At 48.7% G+C, this 17,826-nt stretch overlaps 1 protein-coding gene across 5 annotated transcripts in view; it reads right to left on the bottom strand.

Moving 5' to 3' along the window:
* The window catches only part of Epb41l4b (erythrocyte membrane protein band 4.1 like 4B), a 153,079-nt gene that overhangs the window by 84,588 nt on the left and 50,665 nt on the right, over nt 1–17,826 (bottom strand). For all 5 annotated transcript variants that reach the window (XM_040738111.1, XM_040738108.1, XM_040738114.1 and 2 more), the window contains exons 3-11: nt 15,286–15,328; nt 14,431–14,509; nt 12,383–12,427; nt 8,575–8,627; nt 3,580–3,700; nt 1,724–1,811; nt 1,460–1,548; nt 1,055–1,124; nt 753–922 (exon numbers count right to left, since the gene is read on the bottom strand). In XM_040738111.1, coding sequence (XP_040594045.1) covers nt 753–922; nt 1,055–1,124; nt 1,460–1,548; nt 1,724–1,811; nt 3,580–3,700; nt 8,575–8,627; nt 12,383–12,427; nt 14,431–14,509; nt 15,286–15,328 — 758 coding nt within the window. The remainder of the gene's footprint in view (nt 1–752; nt 923–1,054; nt 1,125–1,459; nt 1,549–1,723; nt 1,812–3,579; nt 3,701–8,574; nt 8,628–12,382; nt 12,428–14,430; nt 14,510–15,285; nt 15,329–17,826) is intronic.

The raw sequence follows: 17,826 nt of genomic DNA, 5'->3' as shown, positions 1-17,826 counted from the left end.
TACACGTATACAGGAACAAACAGACGCAAGCCCCGAGGCCAGGTGTGTGGGACACACTCCTAACCCACCCGGCAGGCAGAGAGCTCGAGCCTAGTGTAGTCTGTACACCAGGGGCCGCTCCATCTGCCTTGTCAAGGCTGCCTCCAGGATTAAGATTGGGTCGTGGGCTCCAGCGCAGCACCGTCCAACAGAACCTCCTACAGTGAGGTGTCCGCCCTACTCACGGGCAGTTACCACCGTGTGGTCACCGATCACTGGAAATGAGGCCGTTGACACCAAGGATCGATCGGTTTTCAACTATAGTTGCTAGTGGCCACTGCACCGGACAGCACCATTCTAGCTATAGGTATAGTCCTGGCAATTTTGTTACTACATGTTGAGCACACTTCACCTCCAAATGCAAAAGGGGGGGGGGGGTGCTCCCAAGCTCAAATATTTGTAGTATCAAGTATCAAAACACACAAACAGTTCCAAACAGAGAAAAAAAGCCAACATCTCAAACAACCGTCGCCCCCCCCCCGCCCACGCCCCACGCGCCAAGCATTTCACCCCAAACCAGTTCCATTGTATCAGCCGGAAAGAGGTTATGACTGGATTTAAACCCGCAGGCCTTAAGAAGGAAATGGGGGGGGGGGTGTCAAACAACCCAACGGAATGACACAAACCCGCTGCTACAGTCGCACACAGGAAAAAGAAAAAAGGAGTCGCCATTCCCTGAAACGCACAGCCGGCGCCATAAAGCAGTTGCCAACCTGAACCGGAATCGGGAACCTAGCCGGATGAAGTCCGATCGCGCGGACTTGCTGTTGCTGGGTGCGCGCAGTCGGAAGAAGGCGTGGTGCTCCACGGCGCACTTCCACAGGTGTTTGCAGGTGCGCGCACTGTCCAGCCTGAACACGAAGGTGTGCTCCTGCTCGCGCCCCTGAGAGAGAAAGAAGCAAAAGGTCCTTGTGGGGGCGCACGCCACGGGGACGTGGGCGCGTATGCCAGGGGGACGCGGGCAGGAGGCGACAAGGGGCGGGGCGGGGGGGGGGCGCTGGGGAGCAAGGCATACCTGGTCATCATCCTCCACTACTATGAGGGTCAGCTTGCTCTTTTTAAAGTCCATTTTGGTGATCTTAGGCCTGGTCAGAGAGAGAGAGTTTTAAAAGGGGGCAGACGTCTACAGACGAACCGCCTGTCTGCACATCAAGACAGTTTCCTTTCTACTTATCAGAGTTTAGATTGGTTAAGAAAAGAAAAGAAAAGAAAAAAAATCATCACTCATTCATTTAAGTATGATCATCTATAGGCTCAGCGCACCGGCCACACACCCACAGTGACAACAGGATGGTGTGATTTTTTTTTTTAAAGCGAATCTGGGTGTTGCAAATACCCCTCCAGAAAAATCATCCATCACATAGACTTTCCAACACAAAATAGGAAAAGACATTTTTAATATTAGACAAAACTAAATTACCAAAAGAATAAGCCTATTTTGTTAGCTCCTTCAAAGATTAATATGCCTGTCGGGGTCAGTCCAAGAGAATATTCACAGCCATCTCTTCCCTACAAACAAACGAAGTGACAGTCGGTAGAGGGTTCTAACAGGGTCGTCACAGAGAAGAACGCAAACAATTTCCTCACCAAAGTTTACTTTGTTGGCACACTATTTGCATTTTCTTTTTTTTTTCTCATTTCAGAAACAGCAAGACAAAACCACGCAAACACACAGGGTCCTTACCCTGACGACATGCATGTCCACCCCATACATTTCCAGCCACTTCGCTTTGTTGAGATAGGAGAGTTCCGCCTGGGCAGGGCTCTTTCCCCTTAGGGGAAACAGAAACAAGCAATGGAGACACACGTGAACTGGGCACCACCCCCACACCCGCAGGGTCTGAAGAGCCCACTGTGCTCCGGAAAAGTCACACAACTGTTACAAGCAACGGAGGGCGCAAGTGTATATTTAAGGATGGGAGGCAATCTCCAAGCCCCCCCCCCCATGTTAACCCGAATAGGAAGACCACAGGATGGCGCTTCTTAGGATAACCGAAGAAAACAAGGGCGTATGCCAGGCGGTGCCAGGCAGCGGTGGGGTGCACACCTTCAGTCCTACCACTGAGGAGGCAGGGGCAGGCAGATCTCTAAAGTTCGAGGCCAGCCTGGTCTACAAGAGTGAGTTTTGGGGTATTCGGGGCTACCCAGAAAAGCCCTGTCTCAAAAAACCAAAAGAAGAAAAAGGAAAAAAAAAAGAGTGTGGTCTAAGGCAAAGGGAAAAACTGTTCTTCCTGGCCTCCCTCTGGGAGAAAGGAGGCTGCGTGTGGGAGAGTGGGCGGTCTCTGCACATCTGCACATTTCCCTATCATCTGATGAAAAAATCCATGCCACCTTTAATTTTAAAAGTCACCAAAGGCCGGAGGGACAATAGAAGGCCAGACAAAGTCAGGTCCAAGAGTAACTAACTAGGAATGTGTGTGTGTGTGTGTGTGTGTGTGTGTGTGTGTGTGTGTGTGTGTGTGTGCGCGCATCACTGGCAAACTGCCTTATTGGCCCAGGCATAACAAAAACAAGTACGTTAGCACGTTAGCTTAGGGAGGTAGCAGCAGGGAAACATGGAAGACATAAACACCATGCTGGCCCTCAGTGTAATCAGCACGCTCTCAGACATATAATGAAACTTGTATGTCACATGGTCTCATCATCTCACCATAGGGGCGACAAGCCAAGTATGCCTGCCTGACCCAGAATGTGTGAGACCAGAAGCATCGGTGGCCCTTTTTTTTTCAGATGTTCAAACACTAGCGTGAAAACAATGAGATACTCTGAAGGGTGAGACCCGACTCTGAACATCAAAGTGATGCATGTCATATTCATGTGACTCATAAAACTGGGAGGTCCTGGAGCTGGTTTCAGATGTATTTAAACAATCGTTCCTATGATTAGACTTCAGCCTGCCGGTGCTCAAGTTTCACATTTTGGATTCAGAATTTGGGAGGTAGGGATGCTCCACCTATATTTTCTAAAAACGTTTGCTCTTAGAATAATGGTCCTCAGCCTGCGGGGCAAGGACCCTTTGCGGGGGGGGGGGGGGGTGTCACACAGCAGACATCCTGCATGTCAGATATTTATAAATCGTAACAGTAACAAAATTACAGCTACGATGCAGCAACTAAATAATTTTATGGCTGGGGGGAGTCACCACAACGTGAGGAAGTAACTGTATTAAAGGGTCACAAAGGTTGAGAACCACTGCCCAGGACGGACAGGATCTTGGGAGCGTGGTATTTTATCCACACCTGGGGTATCACTAGTCGGAAACAATCAAACCAGACAGAAGCTACGTGTTCCGGAGACAGAAAACCGCGTGGCTTGACCTTTGCACGCTTCTCAGAAGAGAGGTGACATGCGGGCCTTTGGGAAACAGGTGTGCGGCACAGGAGAGAGGTTACAACCCGGTCATTAGCGGGGGCACCTCCCCGTGAGACAAAAGGCACACTGTGTCGCGGAAGACCATGCAACGGTCTTCAGAAGGGTCCGATGAGCACGCAGGACAAGCAGAGAGGCAGCAGAGACCACGAGAGGGGTGCAGCGCCGTACCTGTACTCTTTCCACCTCTGGAAGATATCGAACTCCATGGCTTCTGTCTGATTTGGGATGAACCGAAACTCAGACACGAGCTCCGGCGTGTGCTCTGGGAGCTCGCACTCCCCCAGCTCCGCTGCGCAGTCCACAAAAGGGAGGAAAGCAGAAGACAGAGGACGCTTTGGGTTATTGCTGCAACTGAGTCCAGGGGCGTTCTCTATCGGAAGGTACAGGTGCCCCTGCGGTAAAGCCCTCTCCTTACCAGCTTCCCTCAGAATCCCTGGGAGTCATCCTAACCCCCCTCCCCAATAGAGAAGTATGCCGTCATCTTAGTCATTCCTATCTTTCTCCTCACTGATTCCCCCACCCGGGGAGGCCTGGCTCACATTTCCCTGGGAAGTGGAAATTGGCAATTAAAAAAAAAAAAGGTGATTGCAACCAATGAGGACATCTTGGGCTCTCCTGAAGCACGGGTCAGAGGGGGCACTTTAGAGTCTGCAGGGCTGGGCAGGACGGATCAAGCACTTGGTGTATGGAGAATCTGAGTGAGGGATAAAGGAGCAGGGAGGGCGCCGAGCAGGCTACAGGAGCCGGTGTGGCAAGCCAGGCAGACCAGAGAAGGGGAGAAGGAAGAGGGCTGCTCAAAACAGGGGCAGCGGCAGGAAACTTCCCAGCAAAAAAGTCCAATGTATGCGGCACAGTTCTGGCTCTTGTCAAGCCACAAAACAGAGGACCCAAGGGCACGGTGGGTGGCCCTATGCCTCTGGATGGTGAATGAGAAAATGCACCCGGCCCCTGCAGACTCTAGAACAAAAGGGAGTCCTCCATGTTTCCCCTATAAACCTGGTTACTATAAGTGTGGGCTTCAGGCTAGCGAGTGTAGATGCCACCACGCAGACTTGCTCGCCCATCCAGGGACAGGCCAGTCACTGCCATTTCACACAAGACCCTTGGGGACTGGTGCACTTTCCTTGGAAAGGTCCTGATCCACAACAGTTACTTTTTGAACTTGGAATGCAAAAGCATCGCTTGGTGGGCTCATTAAAGCATCACATCACTGGGCCCCAAGCCCAGATTTATTGATATTGATAAGGACCCAGGCCCAGAATTGAAGGTACCTGTGGGTGACCTTCTACTTCTGATCCTCCTACCCGCACCTTTTGAGTGCAGAACTATGCCTGATTTTACGTGGGGCTGGGTATGAAACTCAGGACATCATACATGCTAGGCAAGCACTCTGCATTCCCAACCCAATCAAATTTGCACTTCCAACAAACTCCCACCCAATCAGATTTGCACTTCTAACAAATTCCCACCCAATCAAATTTGCACTTCTAACAAATTCCCACCCAATCAGATTTGCACTTCTAACAAATTCCCACCTGACTTGACATCTCAGACATCAACACTACCAGTGGGTGGAGTCACACATGCCCAGGGTTCCCTCAGGGACAGGTGCTCTGTACCATCTTATCACCCCAATTAGGCCACACATGGCCAGCATGTGACTTCCGAGGACCAGAGTCTCATGGCCCAACTTTCAGGAGAGGGGCTCTACGTGATTTGTAGAATGGATAAATGTCCTTGTGGCCAAGTCTGGTGTGCCAGTGTGATAAGCTATGGCAGGAGGCTCTCACGATCAAGGTCTGGGTGAGACACAGTGAGACCTAGTCTCAAAACACTCACAACAGTGCTTGTTCACGCAGAGGAGGCAACACAACCCTATTCAAGGAGACTCTGCCTTTACAAGACGATAAAGAGAGGTGACCTGACAAGTACCTCTCCACCTGAATTGCCATCCTTCATACCCTTAGACCAAGATGTGGAGAGGTCTGGGTCAGGACATGCTGCAGCTTTTTACCCCGGGCAAGGGCACACTCAGGAAACTCTGTTCTAGAAACAATGTATAGCCAGAAAGGGAGTGGGCTGGGCTCCCCAGCCAGAGACCACCGCTGACCTCAGTTCTAGAAATCACCGTGGAGTGAGGTCCTGGCAAGACCTAAGCTTTGTATAGACTGGAAAGAGATTCCTGGGCTATCCCAGGGACCCACCAGCAAACGTGACTCAATGGGACCCTGTGTTTAGTGGTATCCTACATTGTCAGGATTAATTATGACAAAGATGCCAATGAGAAAGAGGGCAGTGTCCCTTTCAGCCCCCGACGTCCCGAAGCTGGCCTGTGCAGCACCTGGGACACCAGTGTCTTCCAAGAAGGCGCCGGATGAACTTGGAACTCTGAGAGTCTCCCAATTCCGCAGCCAGGCTCTGGCTCCGTGAAGGTCGCGGAAGAAGGGAGAGAGACTGAACTCCAACCCTGCCGTAGCGATCTGTGTGTCCCTGGGCAAATCACTGAGCTGCTCCAGGTCTGTGATCTCCACCTGACACGTTGGAGTTACTGCCCAGACAAAACTGGAATACTGTCATACAACAGACCATCTCAAAATCCTTAAACCTTTTCACTTGGGTTGGCTTTCAAACATACCACAAAGAGTATTCCCCAAAAGAACACATCCTCCTCCATGGAAGGCCACAGCAGCTCAGGGGGGGGGCACTATCAATGCGAAAACAACAGCAAAATGTGCCTTAAAGGCTCCACCACCAGAGGAAAGTCTGCCCTTCATTCTATTCACACAGAGAAGTGAGTAACCTCAGCGTGGGGCTCCGGAGGGAAACAGGAGACCACGGATAATGGGATGGCAATGTGGTAGGGGCTCCCCCAGGTGTGCCCCTCATCAGTCTTCAAGTATTTATTAGTGCCTGACCTATGACTGTGCCTTAAATTATTCTACAGGTACGGGGTGGCTGGGTTCATCCTTCTCCACGCTGCTCTCCGTCTGTCTCACTACAGCTGGACCAGCGAGGGCAGGGGTATGCCTCCTCCTCCAATCACTCAGGACAACAGGGCAGGCTTGAAACACTGGGCCAATAGCCCCAGGAGGAAGCTTCGGCAGTGATTGATGGCCCCATGCGTGATGCGGGCAGAGGGCACCTGGGTGCTCTCCTTCATTAACACTACCCTGACAGATCCTCCAGGGCTGCCAAGTTGACTAGGCCTCTTGCAGCTCAGGAACCAGTCTAGACGGAAGGCTAACGTCTATGCTGGTAAAAAAAAAATTGCATCTGGCCAAAACAAGGAGCCAGGAGCCTCTGCCGAGTCCTCCAATTCCACCTACACCACAGCACTCACCCAGGAGGCCTGCCGCATCAGACTACACGGGGAGAGGAAGCAGGCGGCCCAGTATTCCCACAGGGTCAGCTCCAGATAGCGCTGCTGTCACCATTATCACCAGTGATTTCAGTCTACACCGAGGGTTCCCCCAAGCCCATCCCTCTGCACCTGCTGAGCGCCTGTAGGGAGGGACTAAGGGCTGGAAGTACTTAGGAGTGGGAATACACCCGTTCCCAACAAAAACGTCTTTATAAACGTGACAACATACAAGGACTAAAAAACATAGTACGTAGGCCTGGAGCGATGCCTCAGAAGACACAGGTGCTTGCCACGAAGCCTGATGAGTCGAATTCGGGGCCCCACGGCCAGCCCACGTGGTGGAAGAAGCGAACCCACCTCTCCAAGTTGCTCCCTGATCTTTTTCGAGAGAGAAACACGCGTGCATGTGCGTGCATGCACCCTAAATTAAAATGCGCTGTGATATAATCTCATGATAATGAAATCCCATTTTCTTAATTGGCGCTGGACAATTAAGCAAGTGCTTCCAGTGCATTTCAAATGAAGACCCACCAGCACCTCCCGCAGATGAACAGCCAAGGCGGACGGCCCTGCAGGCAGGACCTGCTGCCCCCACCCCAGTTCCCACTGGGCACGCTGGTGACTCCAGCACCTCTTGGCTGAGGTCCTAACAGGCCACGCACTCCACGGGAGCCACCTTTTCCACCGCTCACTCATGGAGGCCGCCACCTACCCTCAGCAGCAGCCTGAGTCATTCCCAACTCTTTCCTCACAGCAGGGCTCATTGGGGAACCCAGCCACGGTACTGCCCCGCCCACAGCTGCATTCACTGTGGGCACACCCATCTGCCCCGCCCATGGCCGCATTCACTGTGGGCACACCCACCTGCCCCGCCCACGGCCGCATTCACCGTGGGCACACCTACCTGCCCCGCCCACGGCTGCATTCACTGTGGGCACGCCCACCTGCCCCGCCCATGGCCTCATTCACTGTGGACACACCCACCTGCCCCGCCCACAGCCGCATTCACCGTGGGCACACCCACCTGCCCTGCTCAGTTTCTTACTGTCTTTGTTAAGGTAACAGCCCTCACCCTTCTCCATTCCAGTTCCTTGGTTCCACACAGCTAGCCAGTGTGGCGTTTCCAAAATACCCACCGCGCAGGTCCGCCTCCCTAAGAGGATGCAAAGAAACTGCTCCTGACCCCACCAAGTTCATATTCTCTGAGTGGGGCCAAAGGCTATTCATTCACCAGTCCAGTTTCTTGAGCTTTGCACTGTGTTTACTATCTCTGTGACTTTACTGCCTGCCTGCTTTTTGTTTTTGTCTGAGACAGGGCCTCACGTAGCCCAGGCTGGCCTCAAACGTCTATCTAGCTAAGGATGACCTTGAACTTCTGATTCTCCTATCACCACCACCTTTCAAGTGCTGGGATTACTGGTGCACACTACTGCATTTGGTTTCACGTGGTGCGCAAGACCCAACCACCCCGTATCTGTGTTAGCCCCTTATTATACAAACCCCATGCCGGACTTAAAGTACTAGGCGGTGTGCCGTGTGCATGCCTCGAAAGAGCTGGACCTCCCCTCCCCACGACACTTTCGCCTTGCCTTCCTCTCCACGTTCCCGCTCGGCCCCCTCTCCCAAGCCTCCCGTGTATCTCTGTTGTTAGAAAAACCGCCACATGCTCCATGCGCTTTCCTCGCCAGACCGCAAGCTCTGGGGACCGAGGTCCCCATCATCTTACTTACGGCCTGGCATCCGGGAGACCCTCTCTTACTGAAATGCAAGCCATAACTTGACGACGTGAAAGATGAATGTACCTTGCAGACAGAGAGCAGCTAGTTCCACGGCCGTTTCGTAGGGGCACTTCAGTCTTGGGAGAAGAACGAAGAGGAAAGGAAATGAGCACTGATGAGAAGCGCAACATTTGGAACCATGTAACAAATGTTAGTAACAACACCCTTCAAAAGGCAGCAGGGCCGGGCATTGGTGGCGCACGCCTTTAATCCCAGCACTCGGGAGGCAGAGGCAGGTGGATCTCTGTGAGTTTGAGGCTGGGCTGGACCGACAGCCTCCGAAACGATACAGAGAAACCCTGTCTCGTAAAAACCAAAAAAAAAAAAAAAAAAAAAAAAAAGGCAGCAGGGTCTACGTAAGACTTCTGATGCTAGTGGTTTATACTTTTGGTGTCCGTGCTAAATTAGAGCACAAACTGACTAGCATGCACTCCAAATGTCCCAGGGCAGTTCTCCACATATGACAAGGCTGTCCAAGTACACGTTCTACAGACAGTCTACCATTGATCGCTCCTGCTGAATTTGAAAAGAACTCAGGATGTTTAGCAATCAATGAAAGCCTGCCCTTTCGTCTAGTTATCTTGGGCTTGCTTTCTCTTGAGACAGTCTGCGAGTCTTCTCGAGCTGCCTTCACACTCTCCCTGGAAACAAAGTCAGGACGGGGAAAATAAGCACACTGACACCGTGTATACTGTTCCCAGGGCCACTAGATAGCGCTCAGCACCCTAACAGGTCCAACTGAGGCAGAACCACAGGGCGAGCGCTACCGCAGACCCAGTGATGCCACTCATAACTCAAATTCCGAAGTTAGGAAAACTGTCGTTTTGGACATGGGCACAGCACTTCATAGTTCTTAAGGTCTACTCAAATAATATTATACAGTTAATGTGTAGTTTGTAAACTCTTAGGATGGGTGTGGCCAGTGCCCTCCACCCCATTTCTCATTTTCTAGGATAAGATAGTCAGCATCCCGCTCAAGGCCTTCCAGAGCACAGGGGGCAGTGCTGGGCTCAGAATACTGTTCCGGTTAGATAACAAGTCGGGTGGGAATGGAGATTGACTGCAAGGCACTAGACATATGTGAAGTGCTGTCATCAGTGTTTTCCAAACTGGAGACAAGTTCTACGCTGACAGGGTCTTTAGTATGACGAGCACAGAACCAACAAGAGATTAAGAATGCACACATACTCAGCACACACACCAACCAGATACTGTATGTACTGCATGGCTGAGTAAGGTCAGTGTATACAGTGTACAGTCAACTCATCCTGCTGCCTGCCTGCCACCGCAAGTTTTAAGACTGCATTTTCTATTAACAGTTTGCAAACACGGGAACTGCATCTTATTTATTTACTACATTTAAATTTGTATTAACATAACTGGTTTATATTTGGATTTGTTATTTGGCACAGGCTCTTACTAAGTAGCTCTGGCTGGCCTGGAACTCACTAGGTAGACCAGGCCGGCCTCAAACTCCCTCAGATCCACCAGCCTCTGCCTTCCCAGCTCTGTGATTAGGTATGTGGACCACCACAAATGGCAGAAACAGCCCAATAAATTTCCCTCAGATTATAGCAAATCAGAACATATACTCCCGTTGGACACATCAGGACACTGCTTCTTAATCTTGATATGGCCTCAGCTGTTTTTAATGTAAACACAAAATATTCAATAACTCTTAAAACTAGAAAATGAAAGCCAATTAAAAAATCTTCTGCATATTTATTTATTCACATTGATAAGAGTGTGTGTGGTGTGTGTGTACACCTGTGCACATGTAATCTTCTGCATATTTATTTATTCACATTGATAAGAGTGTGTGTGGTGTGTGTGTACACCTGTGCACATGTAATCTTCTGCATATTTATTTATTCACATTGATAAGAGTGTGTGTGGTGTGTGTGTACACCTGTGCACATGTAATCTTCTGCATATTTATTTATTCACATTGATAAGAGTGTGTGTGGTGTGTGTACACCTGTGCACATGTAATCTTCTGCATATTTATTTATTCACATTGATAAGAGTGTGTGTGTGTGTACACCTGTGCACATGTAATCTTCTGCATATTTATTTATTCACATTGATAAGAGTGTGTGTGGTGTGTGTGTACACCTGTGCACATGTAATCTTCTGCATATTTATTTATTCACATTGATAAGAGTGTGTGTGTGTGTGTACACCTGTGCACATGTAATCTTCTGCATATTTATTTATTCACATTGATAAGAGTGTGTGTGGTGTGTGTGTATACACCTGTGCACATGTAATCTTCTGCATATTTATTTATTCACATTGATAAGAGTGTGTGTGGTGTGTGTGTACACCTGTGCACATGTAATCTTCTGCATATTTATTTATTCACATTGATAAGAGTGTGTGTGGTGTGTGTGTACACCTGTGCACATGTAATCTTCTGCATATTTATTTATTCACATTGATAAGAGTGTGTGTGGTGTGTGTGTACACCTGTGCACATGTAATCTTCTGCATATTTATTTATTCACATTGATAAGAGTGTGTGGTGTGTGTGTACACCTGTGCACATGTAATCTTCTGCATATTTATTTATTCACATCGATAAGAGTGTGTGGTGTGTGTGTGCACCTGTGCACATGTAATCTTCTGCATATTTATTTATTCACATTGGTAAGAGTGTGTGGTGTGTGTGTACACCTGTGCACATGTAATCTTCTGCATATTTATTTATTCACATTGGTAAGAGTGTGTGGTGTGTGTGTGCACCTGTGCACATGTAATCTTCTGCATATTTATTTATTCACATTGGTAAGAGTGTGTGGTGTGTGTGTACACCTGTGCACATGTAATCTTCTGCATATTTATTTATTCACATTGATAAGTGTGGTGTGTGTGTACACCTGTGCACATGTAATCTTCTGCATATTTATTTATTCAAATTGGTAAGAGTGTGTGGTGTGTGTGTACACCTGTGCACATGTGCTCAGATGCTAGGGCAGTTTGCACGTGCCACATTACAGCTTGGGTGTGTCAGCTTCTTTTTCCACTAATGCTCACTCGGAACCAACCGTGTGTTGTCTTGCGATAGCATGACGATGTGCTTTGTTAACCATCATGGTAAGCCCAATGTCTTTTTTTTTTTCTTTCTTTTAAGATTTTATTTATTTATTATGTATACAACACCCTGCTTCCATATATACCCACAGGCCAGGAGAGGGCACCAGATCTCATTACAGATGGTTGTGAGCCACCATGTGGTTGCTGGGAATTGAACTCAGGACCTCCAGAAGAGCAGCCAGTGCTCTTAACCTCTGAGCCCTCTCTCCAGCCCAAGCTCAATGCCTTGAGTTTAAATCCTAAGGTGGGAAAGGTAATGAGAGGAGGAGGAGGGGGAAGCCCACAGCTCTTCCTAGCAGGGTCAGATAAAAGGGGGCTCTGCACATTGCTTCACCACGATGGTGGTAAGTGAGACGTTTCTTGAAACCGCACAAATACTTGTGCACATGTAGGCATGCTGACAGGGTGAGCTGCTTGCAAATACAGCAGAAACCAACATGGATGGGGTGGAGATGTGACAGGGAGAAAGTGGTCCCCAAATACTACACATCACTCAAGAAACTCTCAATGCTCTTGGGAACGCCCCCAAGCCACATAGAAATCGTTTTTTAAAACAGTACCAAAAAAAAAATGACAGCAGCCCAAGTATCTGACTCGCTTGACCTGGCCTGTTGTACTTTTTTTTTTTAATTTGGTAAAGAAGATAAAGGATAAAGGATAAAAAGTGAAAACAGTAAATTACTGAGTTGTACTATGCGCTATGCTGGGTTAAGAGTTAGAACAAAAGCATACTTACTTTCCAGAAAGAATGTCATGCCTGAGTTGTAGAACAAACAGGTACCTGACAAACATATACAAAAGTCAACAGAGGGGAACCCTTGCCTCTCCCAGCCACCTCAGATCCCCAGCCTCCCGTCATCGTCGCAAATCCCCCCTGATGTGGTCCTGGCATTCTGCACTGTCAAAGGGAGTTCAAACAGATAAGGGGGAGAGGAGCCTCCTTCCGAGCCTGAGGAAAGGCATCCCAGGTCTCACTGGACGGGGTGGGGGGGATGGATATATATATGCATGCTTCATGTGGGGAGTTTGCAAGATACTTGTAGGATGGAGCATGGATGCAACACCAAGCGGTCTGATGTGACTTGCATGGTGGCTTTGGTGCAGGAGAAACTAGCCCAGCAGGCACACAGGGCTCACACGCAGACGAGCAATGCATTCAAGAAACCACTGAGCTGGCACCTGGCCAGCTCTACCTAGCAGATTCCAGAACTCTCTCAAAAGTCTGCAGCTGACTGCAGAGACTGCTTGAAACCACTCCAGGCTTTTCTTCCTGGTGCAGTTTAACTCCCTACTCTGTCTTTAAAACAAACAAACCAACCAAACACACACGCAAACCATGCAACACACACACACACACACACACACATAATCCTATAATTACACTACAGATAATTACAGGGATAATAAGAAATAAGAAGCAGCAAAAAACATAAGCAGGGGGCTTACCAAGCTAAAAAAAAATGTCTTAGCTGTAAGTAAAAGTCTTTTCTTTCAAGGAAGATGTGGGCATCAGAACCACTTTGTACCAACCAAAGCCTCCCACACTCTACTTCAGGCTTATGGAGTCAGAATCCCACACTCAAGAGCGGTCCCTAGGGATCCTATTTGTCCAAAAACCTCCCAGTGTTTCTGATTCACACACCTGGCTTAAAAGTGAATAGCTTTGATGACAGCTAGGGACAACACATTTCACAAAGACCCCCAGAGAGAAATACTGAAGTTGCTTAATGAGTTGAACCTTGGAAGCCATGTGGGCAGTCCTTTTCTGTAGAATGGCTACGTACTTTGGAAGGCCCAGAAATCAAAGTGGGAAAGGAGGCTGAAGGCTCTACCTCATTCCAGAAGATTCTGCTTCCCAACAGGTCCCTTAACTACAGCTGAGCTTCCCCTTGTGAAATTTAGGGCACTGACATGTGTATTCGAACCAACAAGAGCACGGTGTCCCTGCGGCCAAAAGTTCTGATTCTCGTAGGGAAACCCAACAGAAAAAAGCCCCTAAGGCCCTTGCCATAGGCACTATGACAGCTTCCTAAATGTCACTCCGGTGGTCCTCGACATGTTGCTGGCCACCAGTGTAGACGACCCATCAGCAGGCAGGTCACTACACTGTGTCACACACAAACCCAGCGACAAGGACACTCTGGTGATGTCTAGAACTAGGTAAAGCGTGCCACGGATCGGGGAGGGGGGAGCCCATCACTCTATGGAGTGAAGAGTCCCTTTCACTGCAGCAATCGGAATGTTCTGCTTCTATGGAGTGAAGGGTCCCTTCTATTGGAACAATCGGAATGTTCTGCTTCTATGGAGTGAAGGGTCCCTTCTATTGGAACAATCGGAATGTTCTGCAACATCCAAAAAAAAAAAAAAAAAAAAGAAAGAAAGAAAGAAAGAAAAAGAAAAAGAAAAAGGAAAAGAAAAAAAATGCTGTTCCTGACTAAAAAGCCTTCTCCCAACATCTCCTTTTGGTTTTTGCAATGGAGGCAAAGACAAAATGCCATAGGCGAACCCGTGATTTTCCCAAAGTCTAAGAAAATCCATCTAATTTGATTCCTACACAAAATATCAAACTAAGCGTATACTGGTAGGTTCTCAACAGAGGAGAGAAGCCTGGAGAAAGTGCTAGTAGCGTCTGCATAGACATACAGAGGACCAAACAGGAAGTGAGTCCCCCATCCCCACCTCCACCCCTCACCCCCCTACTCCCGTCCCACTCCACCATCCCACCCCCGACCTCTGGCTGGGGGGGTGCTACAGGACAGGACTGTCTGTGTGCGACCATCCTACCTTGTAAATTCCTCTCGAAGGTTGTTTGGTTCTGAAGAATAGTATTTGACTCGAAAGTGCAAAGCATAGGCAGGTCCAACTAAACATTCGGAGACAGAAAGGTAGAGCTGTTTGCCTCCCGCCAGACAAAAGGAAACGCATCGCAAGGATTCCGAGTGGGGTTTGAAGAAAACAAAAAACAAAAACAAAAACAAAAATGGAACCAAACTTTTAGGTTGGCCGGGATGGTTTTAGCCGGGAACTTGACTCTGGCACAAATTCCTGAGAGTCTCCAGGTGGCCAAAGAGTGAGCTGACATTTCGCTATCCCCGATGGGGTACCCCAAACCGGCACCCATGTTTCACAAAGCACAAGGTGGGCTGGGAGCAGGTGCCGCATAAGCACCACAGCACTCCGCTGTGCGAAGACACAGCAAAAGCACCCTAGGGCATTTTTAAGGAAATGTAATTTCCAAGCGATCTAAGCGCGAGCAGCCCTAGAGAAATATGGTCACCACACCTGTGAGGGGACAGCGGGCGCCTTGCGGCTTCCCCCTCTCCGTATCTGGATATGCTTTAAATGGCGAACAAAGTGGGTGTCAGGCTTCTGAAGAGTAAGTACATCAGTCCCGCCGGCAGGGGCGTCTCGTGCGACATGAGAGCCCAGGTGGACTCGATCGCTACCCAAAATACCCACCCAATTTTAAAGCTCTACTCTCTGGCCAGTTTAAAGGGAGTCATAACATCCATCTAACGGTGGATCTACTTACAAATCGAAGGATCTCAAAAATCTTGACAAAGGAGTTGACTGATAGGTTTAAAAAAAAAAAAAGAAGAAAAGAAAAGAAGACATGAGTTACTGGAGTTTCCACCTTACCTTTCATCTGTTTCTTTATGGGTTTTGAATGGTCCAGCCAGTGCTGAAAGGAAAAAAAAAATATATGTTTCTTTAGGAACTAAGTATGTGTCCCTAGAGTTCCTCTCTGTTACACACCTAGGCGATTCCACACACACAAAGACCCAAGACTGAGTCAGATCTTGAATACCTCCCTGGAGATCTGCAAACTGCTAGGTGTGGTATTAAGAATTCTTTGCTCACCCTGGCGAGGTGGCTCAGAAGTTAAGAACATTGGCTGTTCTTCCTGAGAACCCAGGTTAGATTTCCCAGCACCCACATGGTGGCTCCCAACCTTCCGTAAATCCAATTCTGGGGGATTCAACACCCTCCTATGCCCTCTGTGGGCACTGTACTCAGATGGTGCATGACATACATATTCAGGCAAAACACCCATACACACAAAATAAAAGCAAACATTTAAAGCACTCGCTATAGGGACAGGAGTTTGCATCCCCAGAACCCATGTAAAAGCCAGGTAGGTGTAGCGGCTGCCTGTACACTTCCAGTTTAGGAAGGCAGAGAGTGGATTCCCAGAGTAAGCTAGCTGATGAGATTAGCAGCAGCAGTGAGCTCTGGGTTTGATTGGGAGACCCTGCCTCAATGAAGGAGGTGGCAAAGTACTATCAACCCCCACACGTGCAAACATGCATACACACATGAACCACATGTAAACAGAAAACAAATAATTTGCTTGTACATGTAAGTGCATTTTTCTTACAGCCAGACTTCCCCTAAGCTTCTAAAAAAGAGCCCAGAAATCTCTAAAACCCCTAAAAAACTCGATCTGCAGAGTCCCTTTAAAATTCTGGCTTGCTGAGGTTACTCACGATATAATACTGCTGGTCTCCCCGGTGACTCTGGGCCTCCACTAGTCTAGCAGGAGTGCAAACACCCATGCTAAGACGACACCCCAGCCTTGTGGTTCTGACTCCCTCAACTCTGAAATCAGGAAAAGGGTGCTCCTGAACCCGACACATTTTTACACTCCTGCCCTCCACCACTGATAAAAAGAGAGGCAGATGGTGCAGCCACGGCCAGGGAGGGCATTTTAACTGCTCCTCACATTGACCATAAAGCCTACCTCAGTTTTATCTGCCTAAGGAGGGTTACAAAGCCATTCCCCTCATATAAAGCATTTACATCAAAATTGTTGCCATATGCTCCTTGGCGTAACTTCTACAGAAGTGTAACATCCTGATAAATCCATCCTAAAGAGAAAACCCTGTGAGTTACAAAACACATTTTATCCCTCTGGCCTGTGTATCCTGCTTGGCTACACAGCGGACCGTGGAGTGTTATTCCATTTATGCCTGGGATCTCAAGACAGAACAGCACTAACAGTCAACTACCAGGAAAGGCCAGATATCAAGACCTGAGTCGTCTCTACTGACTGCTTATCCTTCTCATACCATCATAAAGCCAAATTACGGTGAATCGGGGGGGGCTGTCTGTACCCTGGGCCGTGTGGCTGATGGCTCCTGGGCTTCCTGCGGGAGGTTCCAGGTGTGGCACCCAGCATGTCCTTGTTGGACTGGGTTAATACTAAGCACGACTTTGAAAAGGACTTTTATTTCATAAGGCATGGCTGCTCTGCATCCGAGTTGCACAAGGGGGCTAGGAGAGGGCGTTGGGTCCCCCCAGAACCTAGGTGACCCATGGCTGTGAGCTGCCTGTCATGTGGGTGGGGTGGGGGACTTGAAATCCTCTGGGATGTCAGTCGGTGCTCTTAACTGCTAAAGCCAGCTTCCCGAAGAGTGTGAGCCGCTAGACACGTTCGCCGTGAAGTAAACACAATGCACACCGGAACTTCGCCGTTATAAAAAGGAACTGGGATGAGGCGGGCCGAGCGGGAGTCTCTCCAGCCATTCTGAACCAGAGGCTGACACAGCCGACTGCCAGGGACTTGCAGAAGCAATCCACACCATGTGCGCGTTATTAACGAGAAAGGGCGGGGCTGAATGAGCACAGAGTACTCCATGCCTAACCACAAAGCTGGAGAGGACTGTGTAGGAGGAGGGGGATGCAGAAACACACAAGAAAAGGACATAACAGATGAATTAGAATACAATAAGCGTGCGGGCAGCGTTAAGGAGAGGAGGATGTCGGCCTTTGTCATCTCCACACCGCCTAGGCTGGGTAATAAAAGCGGATCACCACAGCAGGATGCCTATCTCAAAGGCACATGGCTGGGATGCCACATCTCATTGTTGATGGCTTTGAATTGGCAATGACCTAAATGTCCATCCACAAAAGACGGACTCAAAATGGCTCATCTGTATAATGCAATGCCATTTTCAAAGGATGCAGACTGGTATTTACTGACCTGACAATAGAACCACAGCACAATGTGAAGGCAGAAAAATAAATCAGGTAGGATCCTGTCTATAGAAAACTGTTATTTTCTATCAAGATATGTCCAGAAAGATTTATTGGGCATCTGGAGGGGGTGTGGGCAGAGATAGTAATAATATGCATGTCATTTTCTTTTGCTTTTCTAAACAGCCTTTTATTGTAATGAGA

The sequence above is a fragment of the Mesocricetus auratus genome, unplaced genomic scaffold (assembly GCF_017639785.1).
Source record: "Mesocricetus auratus isolate SY011 unplaced genomic scaffold, BCM_Maur_2.0 Super-Scaffold_6730, whole genome shotgun sequence".
Taxonomy (NCBI): Eukaryota; Metazoa; Chordata; class Mammalia; order Rodentia; family Cricetidae; genus Mesocricetus; species Mesocricetus auratus.
This window is presented reverse-complemented; position numbering and strand designations above follow the sequence as displayed.